This window comes from Myotis daubentonii, chromosome 8 (genome assembly GCF_963259705.1).
Source record: "Myotis daubentonii chromosome 8, mMyoDau2.1, whole genome shotgun sequence".
Taxonomy (NCBI): Eukaryota; Metazoa; Chordata; class Mammalia; order Chiroptera; family Vespertilionidae; genus Myotis; species Myotis daubentonii.
The window spans coordinates 95,291,043-95,318,612 of record NC_081847.1 but is presented as its reverse complement, the minus strand read 5'-3'; the positions used below and the strand labels follow the sequence as shown (position 1 = coordinate 95,318,612).

The following is a 27,570-nucleotide window of genomic DNA, read 5'->3' as shown; positions in this document are numbered from 1 at the left end:
CAGAACACGGGTTTGAAAACTGCCTTCCTTCTGCGATGTCACGTCTTGGTTTGCTTTTCTTGAAAGGGGTTCTGCCAGTGCAAGCGTCACATGGAGCGTCCCACCTGCGGCGCCTGTAAACCACTGTCCTGGAATCTGGCCCCAGAAACCCCAGCGGGTGTTCAGGTCACGTTTCTTACTCATAATGGTTCACTCCATGGCAGCCTCCTCGTCACCGTCTCTGCCTCAGTGACTACCCCCAAAAAGAGCTGTTATCTAATCTGTTCCCTTCGTCTGGAAGTTTGTATAAATGTTTTGATGTCTCCCCCCCCCCCCCCCCCCAAAAAAAGGTAACTTTTGGCAGCACTTCTGCCATTTTCACAGTCTCCACCGGGGACCAGGGACGTATACCCTTTCCCATGACCGTGTGTGGCTGGGGAGGCGGCTACTCGATAAATGGTCTTACTGCCTTGTTTTTATAGCCCACTCTTTCGGATTCCATTTCATGCTTAGATTAAAGCCAGGGCAGGACTCAAAACCACAAAGCGGAAGGTGGCTGAATGGAGTGACTATTCTTAAATAGAGTGCTGACAATAGGCCATGTCAGCAAGGACCTGGACACTCGACTCATTTAAAAATCCCCTGATGCTGCACTTTCTTGGAGCCGTCCCAGACCGGCCGTTTCTCCTCCGAGGTGGTGTGGACCTGGCTGTGCCTCGGATTCCGGCGGGCAGTCCAGCCCTAGGGTTCGGCCGTGCAAGCTGACTCCTGTGACGCATGCTGGGGCGTGGCCCCGTGCAGGGGCCGGTGTGGCGCGGTCCCGGCGCTGGGGCTGCCCCTGGGTCCCCTTGGCCCAAGGACGCTGTCTTGTCTCCACAGAATGCCGGTGCCACGCGGCGGGGACGGTGAGCGGAATTGGAGAGTGCGGGCAGGTAACGTGAGCCGATTTACATGGGACGCCAGCAGCAGTGTGTGGGGTTTCTGTGGGAGGGTGTCATATTAGCACCTCTGCAGTTGTACTGCGTGCAGTCATCTTTTTGGATGTTTTTATTTTTTTAAATATAGTTTTATTGATATCAGAGAGGAAGAGAGAGATGGAAACATCATTGATGAGAGAGAATCACTGATCGGCTGCCTCCTGCCCGCCCCACGCTGGGGATCGAGCCCACAACCCAGACCTGTGCCCTGACCAGGAATCAAACTGTGACCTCCTGGTTCATAGGTCGATGCCTCTCTGGCCGGGCCTTTTTGGACATTTTTAGACCCTGACGCACGACTTTTGTATGACACACGAGGCCTCACGGGCTGAAGCCTTGAGCACAGTGAATTCTGTCCCCTTCACCCCGTGTTGTCGTCCTCTCCTTGTTCTGCAGCACGACGGGGACTGTCACTGCAAGCCCCACGTCGGGGGCGATTCCTGCGACACGTGCGACGATGGCTATTTCGCTCTGGAGAAGGGCAGTTACTTCGGGTGTCAAGGTAAAGACGCCCGCGGCCCTGAGTGAAGCGCGGGTGCTGATGGGCCGACGTCAGGGCAGCCTTTCCTCCGAGTTCCTCGTCCTCCTGCAGGCTCTCCGGGGGTTTGGGCTCAAAACTCCTGTCCAGGGACTTGGGCCAACCTTTCTGTTGAGACTAGTGATAACTGCACGGGGGGTCGCTTCAGCTCCTCTGCTGCCAGCACACTCGGGGTTAATGATAACACACACGATTGGGCCCCGGCTGGTGTGGCTCAATGGACAGAGCGTCGGCCTGTGGACTGAAGGGTCCCGGGTTGATTTCCGGTCATGGCACAGGCCCGGGTTGTGGGCTCGATCCCCAGTGTGGGGCGTGCAGGAGGCAGCCGATCCATGATTCTCTCTCATCATGGAGGTTTCTGTCTCTATCTCCCTTCCTCTCTGAAATCAATACAAATATACTTTAAAACTAAAATAAAAGACATAATTGCGATGAGGGAGTCACTGTAAATAACATCGAGGCTTAGTTGTTTTAAAGGTATATTTTGCATGATCAAAAACGCCCACACTGGATTTTTTAGAGATGATACTGTTTTATTTAATTATTTATTTATTTAAAATGCATCTTCATTGTGGAAAGTATCACAGACGTCCCCTCTTTTCCCCCATCCCCCCACCCCCTTCGCCACTCTGCTGTCTGTGTCCTGGGGCCGTGCATATGTGCAGAGGAGTCCCGGTTAATCTCCCCCACGCCGCCCTCCCTCTGACACCCACGGTCTGCTCTGTGCTTCCATGCCTCTGGTCCCTGTTCACCGGGGCCTCTGTTAGCGCCCACACGAGTGAGGTCATGTGACACCTGTCTTTCTCTGACTGGCTTACTCAGCAGGATGCTCTCCGGTCCCTCCAGGCGACTCTGAGCGTTTTATTGTTTCAAACAATAAAGCTGTGGGAGGGGTTGCCCCTAACCCTCCTCTTGCCTCTGCCACAGCCTCTCTGTTAGCAGAGCTGCTTATGGTAGCGCCGAGCTGCTGAATCGCCTTCAGCTCCAGGCTACCGCCCCCTAGTGGGCAGTGGGGGTCGGACCATCTCAGTTTGGGGGTTCATACATATTTCAAACACCTGCCACACGCTAGAGGGGCCGGGCAGAGCCGAGGGCCCTGGCGGACAGCTTCCCTCCTAGAAGCAGGGAGGCGTCCGCGAGGAGATGCTCTGAGGGGTGACCCCGCTGTGTCCTGACTTTCAGGGTGTCGGTGTGACGTGGGTGGGGCCGTCACCCCCGTGTGCAGCGGGCCCGCCGGGGTGTGTGTGTGCCGGGAACACGTCGTGGGGAAGGCGTGCCAGCGGTGAGTCTCTCGAAGGGCCTTCCACCCGCTCATGCTGCCAGCTGTGAGGGGGTCGCCGTGTGCGTTTGAAGAACTGGGGTCGTGGCACTTCCTGTCGGGATAGTTCTGATCCCTTTCTGTGGCGCCGTTACTGGACTCTGGAAAGGAGGCAGTAATAGGCGTGAAGCTTAAGAGAAAACGAGGCACAGGAAGTCATTCTAGTGATCGTCCGTGAGCGTATATGTGTAATTGTAAACTCCACGTTCACTACTGCATCTGAGGGCTTAGTAACGGTTCCCGACACAGCGATGCTAATATTTGTGTGGAGCGTGACTACGAGTTTGTGAGCGAATGAGTGAGTGAATGGATTTAGAGTAAGTAACCGACTTGACTTTGCTGAGCTGTGGGTGCCCTCTGAGGACGTTTTAAAGATGCTGCCACCATGTGCTGTGTCAGGGAGTCCTCACCTGACTGCTGGGAGGGCGTGGGCTGGGTGTGTCGTGTGGGTGTTCACATGAGTGACGGCAGGCATTGGGAGAGAAAGCTCGGCGCCCCGTCTGTCCTGTGCAAGACGCCCTGTCGGGCGGTGGGGGTGCTGGGCGGCAGCTGTCGGGATCAGCGGGTAGTCAGATGGTCCGTGAGCCCAGCCTGCTCATCCGTGTCTGCTTCTTGTCTGTGGAAGACCCGAGGACAACCACTACTTCCCGGACTTGCATCACATGAAGTACGAGCTCGAAGACGGCGCCACCCCCAGCGGGAGGGGCCTGCGCTTCGGGTTTGACCCCCTGGAGTTCCCCGGGTTCAGCTGGAGAGGATACGCCCAGATGACCCCCCTCCAGGTGCGTGGCCCGACCTCACCCAGGGGTGAGCTCTCCCCAAAGCCGACTCGAGGATCGCTTTCCCCCTGGAAAACAAGAACGAGTGTCCTGGGCTGGGGTGGGGCTGGGCTTTAGCTGGTGAACATACGTATCAATTCCAGTTTCTTCTCAGTTTACTTTGGTCACCAAGTCAGAAAAGGAGGGGATTAAAGACAAACGGTGCTTCTCTCTGGAGACGTTTTATAGGGAATTTCCCAAACTAGATTAGGCTGTATTTAACAGGAGACGTTTTTTCTTTAAGCCAGTTGTGGAAGAGAAACACAGGTTGACTTAAATGATTCCAATAAAGCTTATGTTGCTAATTTCTTACTTAATTTTCACTTTTTAAAACTCCAAATTATATCAAATAGAAGCTAAGGTACGTGAGGCGTTTCCGTCCGCGGGACTTCATTTTCCTTCCCCGCGCTCCTCCTCCCCTCCCGTCTCCTCCGCTGGGCCCTCCCCCCCCCCCCCGGCTCTGTGTTGGAACGAAGGAGTTCACACTTCACCCGTGGAGCGTAACATTTACAATGAAACTTTCCGTGCGGCTGCTGAGTGTGTCTGTTCTCAGCCTTTCTCTTGGAGGGGGGTCTCCTCAGGCTGTGTCTCGGGAGAAACTCAGAATGAAAGCGGCAAACCGATGACCGTGGCAACCAGCCCGTGTCCCTGGCGGGCCCAGCACCAGCCGGTCCCTCATTCAGCCCTTAGACGAGCGTGACCGTCAGCCACGGGCACTGACACGGCTCTGCCCGGCCAGGGTCCCCGGCCAGCGGCCTTTCCCAGGCGGTCCCAGGACCGAGGTCCCCTCACTGTTGGCTCCTCCCGTTTCTTTACTTCCGATCCCTTTGTGATTCAGGAGGAAGCGGGCATTCCCCTGAGTCATAACAGGATGGGAGTGCCTGAGCCGCAGGTGTGACGTGCTGCAGGAGCAGCTGGCTCACCAAGGAATGGCTTTCCAGTGCTGAACTCTCGGGAGTCTTCATCCGAGGACGGGGTGGCGCTCAAATCACACTGACGTGCCTCTGCCCCGAATCCCTGTTCGCATCATTGTTTTCCAACCTGCGACCTGCATTAAAGGCGAAGCGTCAGGTTGAGAGGGTGAGCCGAGTGCCTCCGGGGGTCACGCAGCTCCGGCTCCAGAACAGGGATTCCACCGGACGTTTCTGTCACACATTTCTCGCTCCACCACTGCCCCTTCAAAGATGATTAAAAAGTCAAAGGAACCACTGATTTGGAAATGTCCAAGTTCCTTTTTTTCTTTCTTTTTTAAAGTATGTTTTTATTGATTTCAGAGAGGAAGGGAGAGAGAGAGAGAGAGAGAGAGAGAGAGAGAGAGAGAGAGAGAAAGAAACACCAATGATGAGAATCATTGATCGGCTGCCTCCTGCACGCTCCACACCGGGGATCAAGCCTGCAACCCGGGCATGTGCCCTGACCGGGAATCGAACCGTGACCTCCTGGTTCATAGGTTCATGCTCAACCACTGAGCCACACCAGCCAGGCTTTATTAGTATCATTGTTATTTATCTTTATTGTCGAAACTATTACAGATGTCCCCATTTTTCCTCCGTTGACCCCCTCGACCCCACTCTCGTCCCCTCCCCAGGCCTTCTCCGCGAGATTGTCTGTCACTGGGCTATGCACATTCATGTAAATTCACTGGCTAATCCCTTTCCGCGCCCCCCCTTCCCTCTGAGGTTCCACACTCTGTTCTCTGTGTCTGTTTTGTTCATTCACATATGAGTGCGATCGTGTGGAACTTGCCTTTCTCTGACTGGCTTATCTCAGCATCATGCTCTCCAGGTCCCTCCATGCCGTCTCACGGGTACGAGATCCTGCCTTTGCACAGCTGCGTGGTGTTCCATGTGCACATGTCCCACAGCTTTTTCACAGCTGCCGAGTATCACACGCCTTCCTTGGGCCACAGCTGAATTGGGTCATGCAGTCTGTGGTTCAGACTTAAAATAGCCTGGTCTTTCCTTCCCCTCGCGGGCTCAGGGGCACTTCCGTGTGTGAGCACCAGGGCTTGTGGGTGTTGGGACGCCCCGCCCACATCACCCGAAGGCCCGCGTCCTCCTTGGATGGGGCCTGAGAGTGTTTCCTGTGACTCACTAAGCGCAGTTTAGTTACGTCCTGACTTCATCTCCCGTGTGTGGGGCCTGTAGCTTTCCTGAGCCGCCCTCGGTTTCTGCGACCATTTGCGATGTATATGTGAGGGGGCCCTGGAGGGGGCCCTCTCCGGGGGTCTCCTAGCACACGGTCCTTCACTTCTCCCAGCCGCGTGGCTGCGCGGCCTCTGTGGCTTCCTAACCAGTCCCTCCACGCGCTCCGCCTGCCGCTTACCGAGGCCAGAGAGGGCCCGAGGGCGTGCCTCTCACGGCTCTTTCTCGTGAGTGACTTCAGTTCCTCGCCAGGCTGCGCATCTCCACCTCCTCAGGGGTGCAGGCGCTTGCTGAGTGGGTGTGACATGTGTACGTGCACATGCATGTATGCGCACTATGTGTCAATGTGTGTGAACTATGTGTGAGTGTGTGTATCTGCTTATTGAGTGGGTATGAGTGGTGTATGTGTGCACACTGTATGTGAATGTGTGTACACAGCATGTTAATGTGTATGTGCATGTGCACATGGCATGTCTGTGTGTGCGCACAGCATGTTCATGTGTCTCTGTGTACATGACACGCTCATGTGTGTGCACGGCATGTTCATGTGTGTGTGTGCACGACATGCTCATGTGTCTCAGTGTACACGGCATGCTCATGTGTCTCTGTACATGACATGTTCATGTGTCTCTGTGTACACAGCATGTTCATGTGTCTGTGTGTACACGGCATGCTCATGTGTCTCTGTGTACACGGCATGCTCATGTGTCTGTGTGTACACGGCATGTTCATGTGTGTACACCAGGAGCCGGTGCGAAGCGTGGATGAAGCCGCTGTTTGGCCAGCGTCCCGTCTACACTGTGTGGCCTCGGTGTCTTTCAGAACGAGGTGAGGGTCCTGCTGAGTGTGGGGCGGTCGAGCCGCTCTCAGTTCCGTGTTGTTCTGCGATGTGTGAACCCTGGAGCCGAGGCGGTAGCCGGCCTTGTGACTCTGCATCCGTCCGGGGCGGAGGCAGGTGGGTACATTTTCAGGACCCTTTTTGGTTAAGAAACGATGGACCAGGGAAACGTTTTCTCTTCTGTAGACACGCCCGCCTGGCGCTGGCCTGAGCCTGACAATGCACGCGGCGCCCTGCGCCTGCCCCTGCCCCTGCCCCTGTTGGTTCCTAAGCATCCTGCTTATTGCACTTTGCTGTTACATTGATCATTAGCTGCCATTTACAAATCCACGTATCAGCCTGTGTGCCTGGCTGAACGCCGGGCTCTGACGTCGCCACAGGCAAAGCTAGTTTATAACTCGCTTACGGGAAAATGCATGTCGCCTTGCAGTGCTGAGGGACCTTGGCTACCCCCATGATACAGTCCCCTTGCATCAGGCAAACCAACCGGTTCCCGGAGCGCGGGGTGAGCACAGGAAGCTCAGACAGTGTGTGAGCAGGAAGCCGGGACTCCGGGAGGAGTGGGGACCTCGGTCAGGGGGAGGGTACCGGGGGCCGGTGTTGGGGTCCAGCCCCAGCAGGTCCCGGGGTTCCCAAAGGTGTGGATGGAGCCGGTGAAGAAGTAAACATCATTACATAAAAGGGTACGGTCTTTTTTTTCAATAGTTTTATTCATTTCAAATGGGCCGGATCCGGCCCGCGGGCCGTAGTTTGCCCACGGTTGTTCTAGGCTGTTCTTACACATTCATTCATGCAATTAAAGAAGCAAGGTCTGCATGTAGGATCCGTGGTCTACCCTACACGTTTGCGGATGGAAACCGAAGGTGGAAACTGATTGGCTGCCAGAGCGATGCCCGAGCAACCGTGTTTCTCTCTGACAGACGCTGCTCAGAGCAGAGGGGTCGTCTTCCTGCCCAGCACGGAGCCAGCCTTCATCTCCGTCCCTGGAAGCGATCCGGCCGACGCGTTCTCACTGGCACCGGGGATGTGGGAGGCCTGCATCAAGGCAGAGGGGGTCCTCCTGGTGAGCAGTCGCTCTTTTCTTCTTTATATGTTTTTATTGGTTTCAGAGAGGAAGGGAGAGGGAGAGAAACATCAATGAGGAGAGAATCATGGATCGGCTGCCTCCTGCCTGCCCCCCAGTGGGGATCGAGCCTGCAACCCGGGCCTGTGCCCCGACCGGGAACAGAACCGTGACCTCCTGGTTCATAGGTCAACACTCAACCACTGAGCCACGCCGGCCGGCCGGGCTGGCTGGCTCCCTTTTAGACACCAATGGTCACCTTTGCCCTCACATGACGCAATGACATAGGAGCCGACGTAAGGTACCTCCTATCGTCTTACAGCCAACTTCTCACAGACAAAGCATTTACCGAATTACAACGCGTCAGGATTTGAAGTTTCTAAATAAATGCAAAACCTTAATGAACACGTGTCCCAGCCTTTCAAAAGGGGAGAGATCTGTAATGCTGTCAACAATAAAAAGTTTATTTAAAAAATTAAAAACAACAAGAGACGGTAAATCTCCCCTGGATCGGAAGCTGATGAGGTTCGCCCTGCGGCTCTTATCTCCCGTGCTCGTGGCCCCGCGGGAGCGACTTTGGGGGTGCTGGCGAGCCTGGCAGACGCAGCAGCCCGTGGAGAGGTCAGCTAGTAGCGTCGCCGAGTGGTTAGGTCAGCTGGGTGTCGGCTCTTTTATTTCTAAAGCGGGGCCACCAGCAACGGGCGTGATTGCTGTCGGTCTTCCTTTCCTAGGACTACCTGGTGCTGCTCCCCAGGAACTACTACGCGGCCCCCTCGCTGCAGCTGCCCGTCACGGCGCCCTGTGCACGCGCGGGCCCTCCCCACGAGAAGTTAGTGTCTCGGGTCCTGAGTCGGGGGCTGCTGCAGGGTGTGCGGTGGCCTCAGGTCCCATCTGCAGCCGGAAGCTCTGACCATTACTGACGGGCGGTTTTTCTCTCTGGCGCAGGCGACCCTCTGCCACGTTAAGAATCTCAGAGCACTTTGCACCCCGTAGCTGGTGCTTAAGAGCGCTCGCACCCTGTAGCTTGTGGAAACGCTGGTGCATGCCCCAGTGAGGCCCAAAGTCACGCACCTGTGAGGGGAGGAGCTTAAAATAGAAAGCGGGTGATTCCTCCATGGCTCCCGGGCCCTCCTGGTGCCTGTAGTGGGTGCTGTGGTGCCTGTGGAAGGATGGGTGCCTGGATGGATGGGTGTCTGGGTGCGGGATGCTCTGTGCTGGGTCTCCGTTGTAATTGTACGTCTTGTCGTCGCAGCTGCCTGCTTTACCAGCAGTTGCCACTGGCCCGCTTCGCCTGCGCCCTGGCTTGTGAGGCCACACACTTCCTGCGGGATGGACAGCCAAGACCCGTGGCCCTGAGGCAGCCCAGCCCCACTCACCCCGTCATGGCAGACCTCGGCGGCCGAGAGGTGGGCAGCCTTTCGTTTGCTGTCAAAGCTATTACTACCCCCTCCCCCGCTAACCCCCCCCCCACCCACCCACCGCCCCGTGTCTGCTGAAAACCCCGGCCCCAGCCCTCCCCAGGTTCGGGGACCTGGAAGGACGCCTCGCAGGCTCAGGGCAGTGCGTGCGCCAAGTTCTCTGCTGCGGCTGGGGCTGCCGCGCACCCAGTGGGGTGTAGGGTGTGTGCATCGCTTTAGATGATTTGCATCCATATAATTTAACTTTTCTTTTCTAACTGACATCAGTTAAAAGCCTCCAGGCCCACTTCCATTCCTCTTACCTCCCACTGGGAAATTTCGTCCCACTTCAAGCTGTGGAGTGTCTCTTACCTTGAGACGCAGGCACAGAGATGAGGAGAAAGCGTAGAAGCCCCTGTGTGCAGGGTTGCAGATTTAGGAAATAAAAGTACCAGGTGCCATTAAACCTGAACGGGAGGGAACCGGTGGTGCCGTGCTGTTCATTGGGTTTCCTCTCTAACCGAGCAGCCGCCCTGCAGGCCCCCGTGCCCGCAGTGACGCCATGGAAACCGATGTCCATGGTCTGCGCAGCCCCGTTTCTCGGCTGCCCGCGTAAGCACCCCGGCTCAGCTCCCCGTCTGCTCGGCCTCCGACAGGTGGAGCTGCACCTGCCGCTGCGGGTTCCGTGGGCCGGCCGCTACGTGGTCGTGGTCGAGTATTCCACGGAGGCAGAGCAGACGTCTGTGGCCGACGTGCACGTGGGGAGCCCGGGGCCGGGCCTGGCCGGCCAGGTGACCATCTACAGCTGCCAGCACAGGTATAGGCCTGCCCGGGGTTCCTCTAGCGGGGCCGGCGGGAGGTCAGCTGAGGGACTTTGGTTTTCATCAGAATGGAAAGTGGCTCCTTTGTGAGGCTGCTCTTGGCTGCGTGATCGGACATCACCTCGCAGCGTGGGGGCCGGCAGGCAGTGCCTGGAAAGCGCTGCCGTTTCTTGAAAAGCTGTTGTACTTTCCATGTTGATGTTGGCGCAGGTTCCCAGGAAGCAACGTGACCTCTACATTGTCCTCGCTGGCGCCCCCTGTGTGCCCAGGGCAGTGCTCGCAGAGAGCAGGGTGTGGCGCCGGGAAAGGTGTCCATCTTGCCTGCCCTCCCAGTGCCCTTCAGAGGTGGAGGTCATGCATGTTCCATGATCGTCGGGAGGAAAATAACGGGACAAAGGATTTTAATGTCTCCCCCTGATGTTCCACTTTCGAGAGCTCTGACCAGGATTTACTAACAGCTGTCTCCCCCCAGCTGGTTTGGCTCAGTGGATAGAGCATCGACCTGCGGAGCAAGGGTTCCGGGTTTGATTCCGCTCAAGGGCACATGCCCTGGTTGCAGGCTCCTCCCCGGCCCGGGCCCTGGTTGGGGCTCACACAGGAGGCAACCAATCCATGTGGTTCTTCCACATCAATGCTTCTCTCTGTCTCTCCCTCTCTCTCCCATTCTCCCTAAAAATCAATGGAAACATATCCTCGGGTGAGGATTAAAAAAAAAAAGTTGTTTCCTTGGCGTAACATTTCAGAACAAACAGAGGCGGCTGAGCAGAGCTGGCTGCACATGAAGAGCCAGTGCCAGGGGTTCCCCAGGACGCTCACCGAGGCCCTGGGAGTTGGAGGCAGCAGGTGGGAGCGGCATGGACCACCCAGCTCAGGGCTGAGCCTGGAACCTTCTGCTGCCTCTGCTTCCCTGTTGCTTTTGTCCAACCCGGATGCCCTGGGAGCTGGACGCGCTCCCTGTTTCGCAAGTGAAAGAACTTGAGGAAAGAGTTGCTTTGAGCAGCTTCGGGTGGAAACTTTTATGAGACTTGATGAGAGGTCACTGAGTTCACATCACACTCTCAGCCAGCCTCGCAAATAAGCAATGAAGGCTTTCTCCTTTTAAAAATCTTAAAAAAAAATCCAGTCCACCCCTTTTACTGGGCTGATGACTTAAAAAACAAAAAATATAAATAATCGCATTTGGATTTGTAATAGGGGCACCAGATGGGCAAAGAAAGTCCCCCGGAATGTTCTTCCATGATCAGAAAACAGTTTCCTCTCCAGGTGATGTCAGCAACCACTGGAATGTACACTCCCGGTGGGTGGGTCACCCCAGGAATCCCCGTGACTGGGCCATAGGGCCTGGGGCCAGGCTCCTTCATGCCCTGTCTGCCCCGCCCGCCCTCCAGCTCAGCGCTCCCTCCGGGCACAGGGCCGGTCCCACCCCCACGGACACAGAGTAGGGATGGCCAAGAGCCACAGGCAGCTTTCCGAAGGCCTGGCAGCTCTGAGTCACTCCGGACGAGGCTGCGACTACCCAGACCCAGCAGAGGAGTGAGTTCAAAGCCCAGGAAGAAAGGGCGCCTCCCGGGGTTCCATAGCACCGACTCACGGCCTCTGTCTGGACGACACGTTGGGGGAAGAGCCGTGAGACCCTCTGCAGGTGCTTCTGGCCATGGACAGGCCAGCACCCGCGTGCCCACCCGCAGGCCCCCCGGTCAGGGCCCAACACAGTGTTGCATGGACTGGGAGTCCCTGTTGCTGTGTTCGGCCACTCCCGGGAGGCTCATGGTATTGATTCTCTGGCTAAAATAGTTCCCTTCTCTACTTGCCTGCTACGTGGCCAATGAACAGGCTACATATACCACAGTCCAAAGAGGTGCAATTGGACAATATTTAACCCATAAATACCTATTTCAAATGTCAGCCCTTCACCATTGCAGCATCTCCTGCTGAGGTCAGGACCCTTGCCAGCCTCACTCCAGCGACTTCCATGTCGTTAACAAGATCCCAGCAGGAAAGCAGGGGTTCTGGTGGGGGCGCCATTTTTCAAAATAGAGCTGTGATGAATCTGCTAAGAGAAACGGTCACTCACGATTCAACCAATCCAGGTATTTCTGTTAGTCTAGTCTCAGAAAGATAAGGCTAAATCTAAACCTAAGCAGATGACTGAATATATTTACTTCCAGAATTCTGCTGGAATCCAAGAAGAAGGCATTTAGAGGGCACGCACACACCTCCACACACGTGACCCCCACGCACACCTACCTCCACACACGCGACCCCCACGCACACACCTCCACACACGCGACCCACACGCACACCTCCACGCACGTGAGCAGAAAGGAAGAGAGAATGACTGTTCATTGAGCTGCTAAATATGCCACAAACTGTGTTTATCCTTTATACACCATCTCATTTTAGCCCTCACCCCAAAAGTCATTGCATAAATTATTTCAAATACAGGGTTGGGCAAACGTAGGTTTACCATTGTGAGTACGCAAAACACAGACTTTATGCTTGTGTTACTGTGTATTGTATCATTTTCTGCATGAGTAACTGTAAGCCTACTTTTGCCCCACCCTGTGTTTCCCAGAGATGGTCATTGTTTTAGGGTGTCACTCGTTCCAAATTATATTCGCAGATAGAAAAGTTGCTGCAGAGCCCGGCCCGTGGCTCAGTGGTGGAGGTCGACCTATGAACCAAGAGATCATGGTTCAGCTCCCAGTCAGGCCACAAGCATGGGTTGTGGGCTCGATCCCCAGTGTGGGGCAGGCAGGAGGCAGCCTCTCACTGATGTTTCTCTCTCTTTTCCCTCTCTGAAAGCAATAAAAATATATTTAAAAAAGAAGAAGGAAATTTGCTAGAGTCTGAAGTCAGAAACATGCCGGGAGCCGGTCCATCCTTGCTGTTTCAAGGGGACCTGGCATATATGGCATACGGCTCTTAATATGTTTGCTCACCTTCTTGGCGCTGTGTTTTAACCAAGGTCACCTCTCCGAGAAAGGTTGAATCCCCAGGTAGGGATTTTCCCCTGAAGTTAGGGAGGGAATAAAACCCCTCAACTAAGTGCCAGGCGGGTAATTAATCCCTTTAACTACGAACAATCATGCTTAAACTACATAATCTTTTCTCCCTGGAATGGAGATAAGAAACGCCCTAACCTTTGTAATAGAGATTGATAGGATTGAATCAACTGGTATAAATACAGTTGTAACAAGACAGAAACACTCAGAACTCAGAACACAGAACTAAGGACACAGGGCTTGGAAGACAGGACCAAGAGAGACAGAGCCTAGGCACAGAACCTACACAGAACAGAAGAACTTCGCTGGCGAGAGCATGCCGGAGGATCCTGGACAGGGACTGGCCTCGGAGCCTGGCGAGAGAGCATGGCAGGGATCCTGGACTGAACCTGACTGCGGAGATTGGCAGGAGAGCCTGACTAGAACCTGGTGACCGAACCTGGCTGGAGATCTGAAGCAGAGCCTCTCTGGAGATCAAGACCAGAACTTGGCTGGAGATCCTGGCTAGGCTGCTGATCAACAGAACGCTGTCTCTGTGTCATTCCTTCTTCGCCGACTCCGTCCACACCTTTGGGGACCCCTGGACCCGCTGGGGTTGGACCCCGGCAGAAACATTCCTCAAAAAACACTTCCTTTATGGGTTCCACCATTACAATGTATCTTGGTTCAAAACTGTGACCCTTTATTTATTTACTTATTTGTTTGTTAAATTTCTAATTCTCACCTGAGGATATTTTTTTCCATTGGCTTTTGAGAGAAAGGGTAAAGAGAGGGAGGAGAAGGGAGAGAGAGAGAGAGGGAGAGAGAGAGAGAGAGAGAGAGAGAGAGAGAGACAGACAGACACACATCAATGTGAGAGAGAGGGAGAGAGAGAGAGAGAGAGACATCAATGTGAGAGAGGGGGAGAGAGAGAGAGAGGGAGAGAGAGAGAGAGACACATCAATGTGAGAGAGACCCATGGTTGGTTGCCTCCCGCGTGCACCCTGACTGGAGTAGGGGATCACATCGCACCCGAGGTACGTGCCTGTGACTGGAATGGAACCCGGACCTTGGGCCCACGGGCTAACTGTAACCACTGGGCCAAACGGGCCCTTTTCAGTGTTCCTGGACTTGACCTGCTGGGACGGGGGGGCGCTGGCAGACGTGGGGCAGGAGGAGGGGCCGCCTGGGCTTCCAGGGGCTCTGGGTGCCAGGCCATGGGGCACACCTCCAGGCTCCCTCAGGCCGTGGGAGGTGGGGGGGCCAGTGGGCAGCACCATGGCACCAGTACGAGGACATGGGCGACTTGCAGAGGCTGTGCCTTAAAGGCAGGCAGTACTGGCCCTGGGCTGTCGTCCGACAACTACACCTCGTTCCCGTGGGAAAGGTGAGCAGGGCGATCAGCCTGAGGCGCAGCTCAGCCGTGGGGAGGCCCTTCCCAGCTGGGCTGCATCCTTCACGCTCAGCTCAGTGCGGGGAGGTTCTCGGCTGGCCACCAGGCCATCGACAGCAGAGCCCGAGGAGCCACCGGCCACCCGCAGGGAGGCACCCAGGGAGGGGCCAGGGGGTCGGCTGAGCCAACTGTCTCCTCCTGCAGCGTCCTGTGCCGGAGCGCCCTGACCGACGGCCGGGGCCGCCTGGCCACCTACGAGCTGCTTGCTGACGCGGACGTCCGGCTCAGAGTCCACAGCGCCCGGCTCCTCCTGGTATGTGTGCCCGTGGGCTTATTTCATTGTGTGTGTGTGTGTGTGTGTGTGTGTGTGTGTGTTAACCCTCCCCCGAGGATATTTTCCCATTGATTTTCAGAGCGAGTGTGAGAGAGACACATCAGTTGGTTGCCTCCTGCATGCACCCGGACCAGGGCCAGGAATCTAGCCTGCAACCGAGGGATGTGCCCTTGACCAGAATCGAACCCGGGACCCTTTAGTCTGTGGGCTGACGCTTTACCCACTGAGCCACACCATTGGGTTTTACAAGCATTTGGTTGATATCTATGCTCTTAAAAACAAGCTTATTAAAAATGTGGCTGTTTTTTTTTTTAATATCTATAACATCAGCCCTGTGAAGAATGGCCAGTTGTATGATGTTTATTCTTCCATCTAGAAATCTGTCTGGCCTCTCCTTTGTTTGAGCCATTGTTAGAACACTCGGTCAAGTTTGATCATCACACATGAGCACATCTCACAAAACCCCATTTCATTAATTTGTACTCATTGTTACTGCTGTGAATGAAATGACGCTTGTACCATTTCCTCGCTTATTGGTATCGCTGGTGTGGAGGAACGCATTAGTGACTGTGTCTAGTCTTCCTCATTTTACTGTTTTATTACATCTATTGGCATCTTGGCCAATTCCTTCAGAGTTTCAAAGGTTGGAATCATCTGGTATTTCCCCAGACCAGTGGTCGGCAAACTCATTAGTCAACAGAGCCAAACACCAACAGTACAATGATTGAAATTTCTTTTGAGAGCCAAATTTTTTAAACTTAAACTATATAGGTAGGTATATTGTTATTAACTTAATGAGGGTCCTCCTCAGGCTTAGGAAGAGCCACACTCAAGGGGCCAAAGAGCCACATGTGGCTCGTGAGCCACAGTTTGCCGACCACGGCCCCAGGTGATTGCTACTCTATTTCACAAAGAGCATGACTCCGTTAACTTGAGTGTAATATTAAGACTGACAATGGCAGCATCGCAGGTTAAATGTACGCATGTCCACCTGTCGGTAGCACACCTGACGTGTGAGGGTTTGACAAATAGAGGCAGTGAGGCCTGCGCTGGGAGGGAGCGGCCAGATTTACAGGAAGGTCTCAGGGGACGTAAAAGTCTGAAGTGTGAAGCGCTTTCTGGGGCTGCTAATATCCAGCCTGGCACACCCGGGAGCCCGCGGCCCGCGCCCGCCTCCTGCGTTTTCAAGATGCCTGCTCGACCGTAGTAAAGCCTTGGCGCTTTCTCTAAAGAAGCACCTGGGATTCCGTTTTTAAAAATTACTCTACAAAGTATATAATCACTTACGACCTTCTTTTTAAAATTACAAATCTCTTTTTAAGCGTAACAATCCAATTGACTCCTAACCTTTTCATCTTTGGAAGCAGTGATGGGGCTGAATCTTCATCTTTTTTTAATCCTTGCCAGAGAATATGTTTATTACTGTGTTTAGGGAGAGAGAGAGAGAGAGAGAGAGAGAGAGAAACATCAATGTGAGAGTGAAACATCGATTGATTGCCTCCTGTACGTACCCCAACGAGGACCGAACCCTCAACCTACGTATGTGCTCTGACCCAGCATCAAACCCGTGACCTTTTTGGTGTTGGGACGATGCTCCAACTGACTGAGCCGCTGGCCGGGGCTGTCTCTTCCTTTTGACACGTACGTCTGCCCTTTTGAAAGAGTCCTGTGTCCTGCCTGAGATATAAGCTCCTGAGGGCAGGGGTGTCTGTCTTGCAGGATCCCCCAGGCTCAGTGCCTCACATGCAGCAGATGTTCAATAAAAATCGTTGCTACTGAACAGCTTTATGATCAAGCTGGCAATACAGTGTTGGTCTAAGCTGGAGTATGTTGGTAAGTTAAAAACTGAGTTTTTTGTATGATTCAGAAACTAGCTCTGGAGACAGTTCCTTCAGCGAAAGCCCCTGTGCCCAGGTCTGCGTCATCCTCTGTGAAGAAGGATTGTTTGCAGCAGGAGCGGCCCTCGCTGGGCGCTGGCGTAGCAGGCTCCTGGGTGCCCTCCACGCCCCCCGCCTCTCCACACGACCTTGTCCCTTTATATCCTTGTTCCAGGGCACACGCGTTCCTGACCTTGAGCACGCCCAGAAAGGATTAGTCGCACACGAGGCCGTAGGAGTCCCGTCGTGCACCTTTTACTAGTTTAAAGTAACAGCGATAATTTCTCTGGATGAATTCTTTACCCAAAGGCTTTTTTATTATTTTTATTCTTAAAAATATATTTCTATTGATTTCAGAGAGGAAAGGAGAGGGAGAGAGAATCATTGATCGGCTGCCTCCTGTGCGCCCCCTACTGGGGATCAAGCCCACAACCCGGGCATGTGCCCTGACCAGGAATCGAACGGTGGCCGCCTGGGTCACAGAGCCACGGCGCCTGGGCCCTAACAGCCTTTTTAAAGCCTGCGCTTGACCTTGCCGTGGTTTTGCTGGTAACTGCAACGTACCTCTTTGCACTGTGTTTGCCTGACAGCATCAGATTTGTATCATTCCCATCGAAGAATTCTCAACGGAATATTTGAAACCTCAAGTGAGATGCATCGCCAGTTACGGGCCATTTGCGAACCAAAGGTAAGGCGCTTTCTCCCTGTGTCCCTGTGTGTGCTCCCTGTGTGTGCTCCCTGTGTGTGCTCCCTGTGTGTGCTCCCTGTGTGTGCTCCCTGTGTGTGCTCCCTGTGTGTGCTCCCTGTGTCCCTGTGTGTGCTCCCTGTGTCCCTGTGTGTGCTCCCTGTGTGTGCTCCCTGTGTGTGCTCCCTCTGTCCCTGTGTGTGCTCCCTGTGTGTGCTCCCTGTGTGTGCTCCCTGTGTGTGCTCCCTCTGTCCCTGTGTGTGCTCCCTGTGTGTGCTCCCTCTGTCCCTGTGTGTGCTCCCTGTGTGTGCTCCCTGTGTGTGCTCCCTGTGTGTGCTCCCTCTGTCCCTGTGTGTGCTCCCTGTGTGTGCTCCCTGTGTCCCTGTGTGTGCTCCCTGTGTGTGCTCCCTCTGTCCCTGTGTGTGCTCCCTGTGTGTGCTCCCTGTGTCCCTGTGTCCCTGTGTGTGCTCCCTGTGTGTGCTCCCTGTGTCCCTGTGTCCCTGTGTGTGCTCCCTGTGTGTGCTCCCTGTGTGTGCTCCCTGTGTGTGCTCCCTCTGTCCCTGTGTGTGCTCCCTGTGTGTGCTCCCTGTGTGTGCTCCCTGTGTCCCTGTGTGTGCTCCCTGTGTGTGCTCCCTGTGTCCCTGTGTATGCTCCCTGTGTGTGCTCCCTGTGTGTGCTCCCTCTGTCCCTGTGTGTGCTCCCTGTGTGTGCTCCCTGTGTGTGCTCCCTGTGTGTGCTCCCTGTGTGTGCTCCCTGTGTCCCTGTGTGTGCTCCCTGTGTGTGCTCCCTGTGTCCCTGTGTATGCTCCCTGTGTGTGCTCCCTGTGTGTGCTCCCTCTGTCCCTGTGTGTGCTCCCTGTGTGTGCTCCCTGTGTGTGCTCCCTGTGTGTGCTCCCTGTGTGTGCTCCCTGTGTCCCTGTGTGTGCTCAGTGTGATACTGTCATGCCTGTAAGGTTGCGACTTCCTGCTGCAGAAGTGCCCGCAGGTCAAGGTGGTGAGTGTGACAGACGGACAGCCAGCTAGCTCACTGACCGCAGGAGTCTGTGCAGAGCCCTGTAAGAGCAGGACGCCCAGCCAGTGGCCGGGGCAATGAGCCCAGCCCTATGGCCGGTACCTGAGTTCTGTTCTGAACCCTGCGGACTCACTCTGTCCTAATCCTTCAATCCTGTGTCTGAGGCTCTTCATTTAAAAAGCCATGAAAGCAGTGACCCGCCTCACCATGGCGTTGAGAGGTTTGCTCACCACAGCTTATGGGGTTTTGGCAGAGTTGTGTTGATGTAGATTCAAGCATAACATAGACAGTCATGCAAGCTGTGCCACGGCAGGACTGGAGCCGGCGGTGAGATCTGGCTGTGCCTAGGGGGTGACAGGTGGTTCTCTTGGCTCCAGTTTTATGTCACCTTGGCGGGTAGAGGTGAATAATCATGTTCTCTGTGTTGATCTCACTTAACAGTTTCCATCTCGAAGGGAAGCGTCAGTGAGTGTCTGTCGGTTACGCTCCCTCAGCGTGAAGCTTTGTCTTCCTGTTTTGGCTCATCGTTTTGGTTCGGCGGCTGGAGTGCCCTGTGGTCCCCACAGCTTATGCTCAGCGTCTGCATCTTCACCCGCGGGCAGTTCTCCTTTGGGCTTATCTTTAATACGAGATTTAAAATACCCTCTTTTTCAGGGCCACGTGCCTCTCCGTGTCCCCCGAAACTCCTCCAGCAGCACTGGTTTTGGATGCCCCACCTGGGGGGCCTCCCCCTCTCCCGCCCCAGGATCCTTCTCCTTCCACTGATGTGGTTACTGGCATCACCATGGAGGCACCGCAGGTAGGACACCCTCCTCCCCCAAGCGTGTTGTTTCGAAGCCAGTGGTTCTCAGTGTGTGGCCCGGACCCACCTGGGAACGGGTTAGAAATGCAGATTCGGCCAGCGTGGCTCAGGGGCTGAATGTCGACCTATGAACCAGGAGGTCACAGTTCAATTCCCGGTCAGGGCACATGCCCAGGTTGTGGGCTGGATTCCCAGTGAGGGGTGTGCAGGGGGCAGTCGATCCATGATTCTCTCTCATCATTGATGTTTCTATCTCTCTCTCCCTTCCCCTCTGAATCAATTCAAATATTTTTTTAAAAAGAAAGAAATGCAGATTCATAAGCCCCATCTCAGAGCTATGGACTTCGAGTCTCTGGAGGGATCTGTGTGTTCACAACCCTCCCAGGAGTTCAGATGCCCCTGCAGTTGGAGGGCCTCTGATCTCAGCGTGGAGGTTCCAGGCGCGAGGCACCTGATTGATCCTGTCCATGCCACCCCTCCGATCTCTCTGTCCCTCCAGCTTCTCCGGCCGAGGCAGTGAGCAAGTTCATGGCCCATCTTGTGGTACCTCATATTTTCGCGGTTCTTTGCTGTCTGACACTGTCAGGCTTATTACGTCCCCCAAGCTGGAATGCAAGCACTTTTAGGACAGCGACTGTGGCTGACAGTGTTCTTGTATCACCAGCTGCACAAGCACAATTTGCAGGAAGGATGTTCTCAATAAACACGTCTTGGTTCGTCTGCTCAAGCAGCCATTTCCCACCTGCTCATCTCATGGCACACAACTCACGCTAAAACCCCACGGCACACCAGAAGACGCAGTCTGACAAAAGATAGGTGTCGTTTTGGTGGATTTACAACAAAATAATAATAGTAGTAATTATCTACCCTCTTTGCTCCAAAGTGACTTTTTTTAAAAATCAGGTGCCTATACTTGTATAATAAGGATTTCTGGTTCCAAGAATTAACCAATCAAATGCAACCTTATTATGCAATGTGAGCAATAAGATGCAGTTCTGTTATTTGACTTATACTGTGTTTATGGGTCAAGACAGGGCAGTCACACCAGACACTATTGTTGTGTTGGCTAGTGTTGTTTTTTTAATGTTCTTAGTGACTTTTTTTTGAGAGAGAGAAGAAGGGAGAGAGAGAGAAACATCAATGGTGAGAGAGAATCACTGATCGGCGGCCTCCTGCACGCCCCACACTGGGGATTGAGCCTGCAACTCAGGTATGTGTCCTGACTGGGAACCGAACCGGGGACCTCCTGGTTCATAGGTCGACGCTCAACCACTGAGCCACGCTGGCTTCTCATGACCTGGTTGTTACCATAGTGACTGAGCGCTGAGAACATTCTGTGCAGCCGTTTGACAAGCATGCTCTGCATCCTGTTGGCGGGCATTAAGACCTGAAACTGTCAGCTATCTGTCCCACTTTGGCAAAAGCTGCCACACAGTTTCCCAACGTGACCACCAAATCCCTCCCTCCCATCGAGGTGGCACCTCCGCAGGCCAGCTGCTCTCGGCTGACGCAGGTGAAGCGGCTGCCGCGTCCCAGTGGAGGCGTTCGCTTCCCTGGGCAAACCCCTGCTCGCTTTGTTTGAACCTGGAACTTCCTGCGATTCTGATTGCTCGTCGCTCTGCAGCTCGAGGAGTTTGTTTTTCTCCTTTCCTCCTAGAGCCAAGTGACCCTGAGAGGACGCGTGCCACGCCCCGGCCGCTACGTCATCGTCATCCACTTCTACCAGCCAGCTCACCCCGCGTTCCCCGCGGAGGTGTCTGTGGACGGAGGGCGGCGCTGGCCAGGTGAGCGGCGGGAGCTCCGGCTGCTGCCTCTGGTCTCCCAGGGCCTTGCAGGGCGTGACAGGACCCCTCTCTGCCCAGGCGTCTTCCGTGCCTCCTTCTGTCCCCACGTGCTGGGCTGCCAGGACCAGGCCATCGCCCGAGACCAGGCTGAGTTCGCCGTCTGGGAGCCGGAGGTGGCTGTGACTGTGAAGGTTCCGGAAGGAAAGTCCTTAGTGCTGGTGCGTGTGTGTCCCCAGCTCCATCTCCGCATGACGTCATCCTGTGGGTCTGTGTGTTTGGCTCATGACGATCATTCCTCCAAGGAATTGAGGTCACGGATATACATTTTAATATATTTTTATTGATTTCAGAGAGGAGGGGAGAGAGAGAGGGAGACAGAAGCATCAATGATGAGAGAGAATCATGGATCTGCTGCCTCCTGCAAGCTCCCTACTGGGGGTCCAGCCCACACCCAGGGCCTGTGCCCTGACCAGGAATTGAACATGACCTCCTGGTTCCTAGGTCAATGCTCAACCACTGAGCCACGCCAGCCAGACATGAAGTCATATTTATAGGAAAATGTTTAAACCTTACAGCTACCTGTTAACAACAAAAAAGTGTGTGATAATTAAAATTGAAGGAAACTGGAATAACAGAGGACAAATATGACGAAAATATGCCCGAGCGAGCTCTGCTGAGCCTCGTGCTCCGCCAGGCCCCCCCTCTCCCTCCGCCAGCCCCCCTTCTCCCTCCGCCAGGCCCCCCTCACCCTCCGCCAGGCCCCCCTCACCCTCCGCCAGGCCCCCCTCTCCCTCCGCCAGGCCCCCCTCACCCTCTGCCAGCCCCTCTCTCCCTCCGCCAGGCCCCCCTCACCCTCCGCCAGCCCCCCTCACCCTCCACCTCACCCTCCGTCTGCCCCCGACCCTCCGCCTGCCCCCCCACCGTCCACCAGCCCCCCTCACCCTCCGCCACCCCCCCCAACCGTCCGCCTGCCCCTTCACCGTCCGCCTGCCCCCCTCTCCCTCCGCCAGCCCCCCCTCACCGTCCGCCTGCCCCCCTCACCCTCCGCCAGCACCCCTCACCCTCCACCTCACCCTCCGCCTGCCCCCGACCCTCCGCCTGCCCCCCACCCTCCACCAGCCCCCCTCACCCTCCACCACCCCCCCCACCGTCCGCCTGCCCCCCTCACCCTCCGCCTGCCCCCTCACCCTCCACCTGCCCCCCCTCACCCTCCGCCTGCCCCCCTCTCACCCTCCACCAGCCCCCCACCCTCCACCAGCCCCCCACCCTCCACCAGCCCCCTTCACCCTCTGCCTGGTCTCTCTGAAGCTGGAAGACCCCTCTGTTCCTGAAACTTCCCCTCCTGGGCTCCCATGGCTCTCTTCTCTGTTTATCTGCCCACTTTCTCTAATGCTCTCCCGTGATCTCTCCTTCCCTTCGGCCCCACATGTTGGCGCTCCCCTAGGTGGGAGCTGAGCCCTTGTCCATCATCTCCCTCTGTGCAGCCTCCTCTGCGCCTGCCAATTCGTTTCGGTCCTCATGGGAGGGGCACCCTCCCCCAGGGATTCATCTCCGCTTCCTCCTGAGCTCCAGGCCCAACATGGGAGCATCGGCTGCACATCTCCATCCCAGAGGCCTCACACGCCCCAAACCTAGCCTGTGCCCTGCACAGCCCCGGTGTCCCCACTGTGCCCACCACCTGGGTTGCTGAAGCCACAGTCGCCGATGCCCAGGGGCTTCCCACGGGGCCTCCCATGGAGCCGGGCTACCCGGCGCCCGCAGGCCTGGCCCTGCCCCGCTCTGAGGAGGAGGTCGCCTTCCTCGGGACAGGGCCTGACCTGACTCATTGTGTCTCCCTGGTGCCTGGCACACCTGGCCCATGGGCTTGGCAAGTGTTTGTTGAGTTGCATGACATGAGCCCAGTGGGGTCTCTGTCAGTGCAGGTCGCTGAGCAGGCGACAGAGACGTTTGAAACTCCCTGCAGCGTTTGTTACCGGCCGAGTCCCATTCACTCAGGAGCAGAGAACCAGCAGGACTTTACATACGGGCTACAGTTACGCACGACAGAGGATAAGCTCTAGGGCACGCCGTTGGACGGGCTTTCCCATTGGTTCTACCATTTCAGTTTGCTCACCTTTAAAAAATACAAAACAGCAAACCAAGATGGCAGCATAGGTTAACGCCAGAGTTTGCTGCCTCGAGCAACCACTTCAAAAATACAACTAAAAGACGGAATGGACGTCATCTAGAACCACAGGAAGGCTGGCTGAGTGGAAGTTCTACAACTAGGAGGAAAGAGAAAAGCATACCGAGACTCAGAGGAGGCGCAGTGCTGAAGTAAAATACTAAGGTGCGGAGTGCATGCGGAGCGGGCTGGTGGCTGAGGGCGCGGTTGTTGTTTTCAATCGGGAGGGAGTTTCAGACTCTGAGCTCCAGCTCCGGGTGAGTCTCTAGGGACCCAGACTCAAACGGGAGAAGCAGGACTGTCTGGCTTCGGTCGGAACTTGAAGGCAGCTTTCTCTCCGAGGTTTGCAGCGCTGGGACTCTGAGAAGCAGAGCCCCTGGGGACGGGACTGAGAGCAGCCATAACTGCTCACTCTGCCCACCCTGTTGATCCCCTGGGACCCGCCCCACCCAAGCCCTGCACAGAGGCATTTGCCGGATAGCCTCAGGCAAAGGCTAGATTAGCATCTCCCTAGAGGACAGAAGTTCTCCCACTGCAGACACAGCTGATTCTCATAGCCAGTTGGCCTGGAGGTCAAATCCCCCCAGAATTACCTACAACAATCAAGGCTTAACTACAACAAGACTGCGCACAAAGACCACTAGGGGGTACACCAAGAAAGTATAAAAAATGCGGAGACAAAGAAACAGGACACAAATGTCAGAATTGGAGGATATAGAGCTCAAAACCACACTTTTAAGGTCTTTCAATAATTTTCTAGAAACTGCTGATAAACTTAATGAGATTTACAAGAAATCTAATGAGACCCTCGATGTTGTGATAAAGAACCAACCAGAAATTAAGCATACACTGACTGAAATAAATAATATTATACAGACTCCCAACAGCAGACCAGAGGAGTGCAAGAATCAAGTCAAAAATTTGAAATGCGAAGAAGCAAAAAACACCCAACTGGAAAACCAAAATGAAAAAAGAATCCACGAAGATAGTGTAAGGAGCCTCTGGGACAACTTCAAGCGTACCAACATCCGAATTATAGGGGTGCCAGAAGATGAGAGAGAGCAAGATATTGAAAACCTATTTGAAGAAATAACGACAGAAAACTTCCCCTACCTGGTGAAAGAAATAGACTTACAAGTCCAGGAAGCACAGAGAACCCCAAACAAAAGGAATCCAAAGAGGACCACACCAAGACACATCATAATTAAAATGCCAAGAGCAAAAGACAAAGAGAGAATCTTAAAAGCAGCAAGAGAAAGAAACTCAGTTACCTACAAGGGAATACCCATACGACTGTCAGCTGATTTCTCAACAGAAACTTTGCAGGCCAGAAGGGAGTGGCAAGAAATATTCAAAGTGATGAATACCAAGAACCTACAATCAAGATTACTTTATCCAGCAAAGCTATCATTCAGAATTGAAGGTCAGATAAAGAGCTTCACAGATAAGGAAAAGCTAAAGGAGTTCATCACCACCAAACCAGTATTAGATGAAATGCTGAAAGGTATCCTTTAAGAAGAGGAAGAGGAAGAAAAAGGTAAAGATACAAATTATGAACAACAAATATGCATCTATCAACAAGTGAATCTAAGAATCAAGTGAATAAATAATCTGATGAACAGAATGAACTGGTGATCATAATAGAATCAGGGACATAGAAAGGGAATGGACTGACTATTCTTGCGGGGGAAAGGGGTGTGGGAGATGCGGGAAGAGACTGGACAAAAATCGTGCACCTATGGATGAGGACAGTGGGTGGGGAGTGAGGGCGGAGGGTGTGGTGGGAACTGGGTGGAGGAGAGCTATGGGGGGAAAAAAGAGGAACAAATGTAATAATCTGAACAATAAAGATTTAATTTAAAAAAAAAAACAACAGGACCAGCCAGTGTTGCTCAGTGGTTGAGCATCAACCTATGAACCAGGAGGTCACGGTTCGATTCCAGGTCAGGGCACGTGCCCAGATTTCAGGCCTGATCCCCATTGTGGGGCGTGCAGGAGCAGCCAATCCATGGTTCTCTCTCATCACTGATGCTTCTCTCTCTCCTCCTTTCCTCTCTGACATCAATAAAAAAAATATTTATTTTAAAAAATACTGAACAGCAACGCCTGTGGATCCAGAGGTGCCCAGGCGTGGCTCCCTTGGCCTGGCGTCCTGACAGGCCCCGGTTACCCCCGGGCCTCTCGCCCCGCCCGGCGTCCAGGCTGCCGCTCTGAGCAGCTCTCCCAGGGGCCTGCCCGCCCCATCGTTCCCTGCACGGATCACGGAGTGAGCCTTCACGCTGGCGGGGGTTCTGTGACTCTGCGTGAATCCTGCCTCATGGGTCTGGGCTGAGCGACGGGACACTGATCCTGCACAGAGATGAGCAGCGGCAGGGGAGCCGTGTGCGGGAAAGCCAAGGACATGCTCACGCTCCCTGCAGGTCCGCATCCTCCTGGTGCCCGCGGAGAACCACGCCTACCAGATCCTCCACCGGCAGTCGGTGGACAAGTCCCGCGAGTTCGTCGCCAACTGTGGAGGGAACAGCTTTTACATTGAGTGAGTACTTTCTTGTGGAAAGGCCCTGGAGGGCACACGGCTCCCCCATTCCCGTCCTGGAAGGTGGGGGCTCCCGGGGCCTGTCCTCCCCTCTCTGCGCCAGCGAGAGGCATGAGGATGGGCCTGGGGCAGGGGGTGCCCTCTGACACCTTGTCCTATGATGGGTGCTGTCATACACATCCGGGCAAGACCCTCACCCTCAACGGGGATCTCCACGAGGCACCCCCCCAGCGGGGATTCATGGTCACGCAGGAGCTTCTCGTCCCCTCGCTGCTTCCTGGGGTCCAGCCCCGTTTCCTGAGACACCCCACGGGCACCTCCCCTGGGAGGCATGTCGGACCCAGTGCCCACCCTCCTGTGCCACCTGACTGAGCAGGAGCCTCAGGCCAGACAGACCCCTATCCTCTCTCCTGCTCCCTGATGCCCAGAGCCTGGTGCAGCCCGAGTGTCAGACCCGGTCTCTCCACAGACCTGCCTGGGCCCCCACAGGATTCCTGGGGAACCCAGGCCCCTCAGGCAGCTGGGGGGCAGAAGTCCCTGAATATAAAATGCTCAGAGCAAAGACTCTGAAGTCAAACAGCTGTGGATTTGAGCGACCCTATAGCTCTGTGGCCTGGGGAATGTTGCTTACCCTCTAGGAGCCTCAGTTGCCCTATCTGTGAAATGGGCGTAGGCCTGCCTGGTGGCTGTGAGGTTAAGTGAGAGGATGTTGACAATCCACCTGCTCCTCCTCATTATTGCGATCAGTGTGCCATTAGACACTTAGGTGTAAGTTCTTGGTAATGCTTTATTGAAATATAACCCGCATCTTGTACTACTCATCCTGTAGGTAAATTTTCACCCTGTTACCCCAGCCCCAAAGGTTTCCACCCCCAGCCTTAGCTCTTGTGGGGTGTTCTGGAGTGGGGGGCAGGGGGCAGCTGTCCCTGGCTGTGTGTGCAGGCTGGGGCTTTCTCCCACATTCTCCCAGACCCCAGAGTCACAGTCCCTCCCCAAGACCCTGCTGGTGGGCAAGCGGGAGGGCGGGTGGGAGGTCTCTGGGCACAGCTCCCAGGATGTGAGTCCTGTTTGTCTCCACAGCCCCCAGACGGCCTCCAGGTTCTGTAAGGACTCTGCCAGGTCCCTGGCAGCGCTCTACCATGAGGGTGCACTGCCCTGTGAGTGCCACCCTGCCGGTGCTGCTGGCCCTCACTGCAGCCCCGAGGGCGGGCAGTGCCCTTGCCAGCCCGGCGTCATCGGTCGGCAGTGCACCCGCTGTCGAACGGGCTACTACGGGTTCCCACACTGCAAACGTAAGTGCCCGCCCAGCCATCCGGTGGTTCTGTCCCAGCTGCACGGGCTCCTCTAGGGCAGCCTCTGTCCCAGGTGCACGGGCTCCATGGGGTGGCCTCTGTCCCAGGTGCACGGGCTCCATGGGGCGGCCTCTGTCCCAGCTGCACGGGCTCCATGGGGTGGCCTCTGTCCCAGGTGCACAGGCTCCATGGGGTGGCCTCTGTCCCAGGTGCACGGGTTCCTCTACGGCAGCCTCTGTCCCAGGTGCACGGGCTCCATGGGGCGGCCTCTGTCCCAGGTGCACAGGCTCCATGGAGGGGCCTCTGTCCCAGCTGCACGGGCTCCATGGGGGGGCCTCTGTCCCAGGTGCACAGGCTCCTGAGGGCGAGTGGAGGCAGGGCCAGGGGGCTACCATGCCCTGAGCCAGAAGCCTGCAGACCTTATCTAAGACCCATTCTGCTGCCCCAGAAGCAGGTTCATCCTGCTGCCCGAGATGTAGCCTCGGCACAGAGTCTCCACATGAGACCAGCCTTGCCAACGGGTCCTGCTCCTGATCCCAGCCTGGCTCAGGGCTCCATGCACTGGGGTGCACTGGGGTTGGATGCATGGGGTGCATTGGGTGCATTAGCTTGCTAGTTTGGAGCCCCTTTGGGAGCCTCCAGGGACTGCACAGGCCCGCTGGACCTCTTGCATGGTCTCTGGACGGCCACTGCTCTCCTGTCTCCTTTTCAATCCCAGCTGTCACAGCAGGAAAGAGATGGCACGTGCACACGATTTTCTGGAAGGACTTTGGCAAAGGGACCGTTGACAGGTGTGAGAGCAGGCAGCCAGCCAA

General features: G+C 55.3%; 1 protein-coding gene across 3 annotated transcripts in view; it reads left to right on the top strand.

The window, feature by feature from the left end:
- The window catches only part of LAMA3 (laminin subunit alpha 3), a 139,025-nt gene that overhangs the window by 48,633 nt on the left and 62,822 nt on the right, over positions 1-27,570 (top strand). For all 3 annotated transcript variants that reach the window (XR_009454219.1, XM_059707464.1, XM_059707465.1), the window contains exons 14-29: positions 859-911; positions 1,353-1,458; positions 2,677-2,776; positions 3,438-3,594; positions 6,597-6,729; positions 7,533-7,675; positions 8,407-8,504; positions 8,928-9,081; positions 9,729-9,889; positions 14,475-14,583; positions 17,072-17,169; positions 18,832-18,976; positions 20,637-20,763; positions 20,842-20,981; positions 25,348-25,463; positions 26,544-26,755. Coding sequence is in view for 2 of the 3 variants with exons in the window: in XM_059707464.1 (XP_059563447.1) it covers positions 859-911; positions 1,353-1,458; positions 2,677-2,776; positions 3,438-3,594; positions 6,597-6,729; positions 7,533-7,675; positions 8,407-8,504; positions 8,928-9,081; positions 9,729-9,889; positions 14,475-14,583; positions 17,072-17,169; positions 18,832-18,976; positions 20,637-20,763; positions 20,842-20,981; positions 25,348-25,463; positions 26,544-26,755 (2,052 nt within the window). In the remaining variant the exon portion in view is untranslated. The remainder of the gene's footprint in view (positions 1-858; positions 912-1,352; positions 1,459-2,676; positions 2,777-3,437; positions 3,595-6,596; positions 6,730-7,532; positions 7,676-8,406; positions 8,505-8,927; positions 9,082-9,728; positions 9,890-14,474; positions 14,584-17,071; positions 17,170-18,831; positions 18,977-20,636; positions 20,764-20,841; positions 20,982-25,347; positions 25,464-26,543; positions 26,756-27,570) is intronic.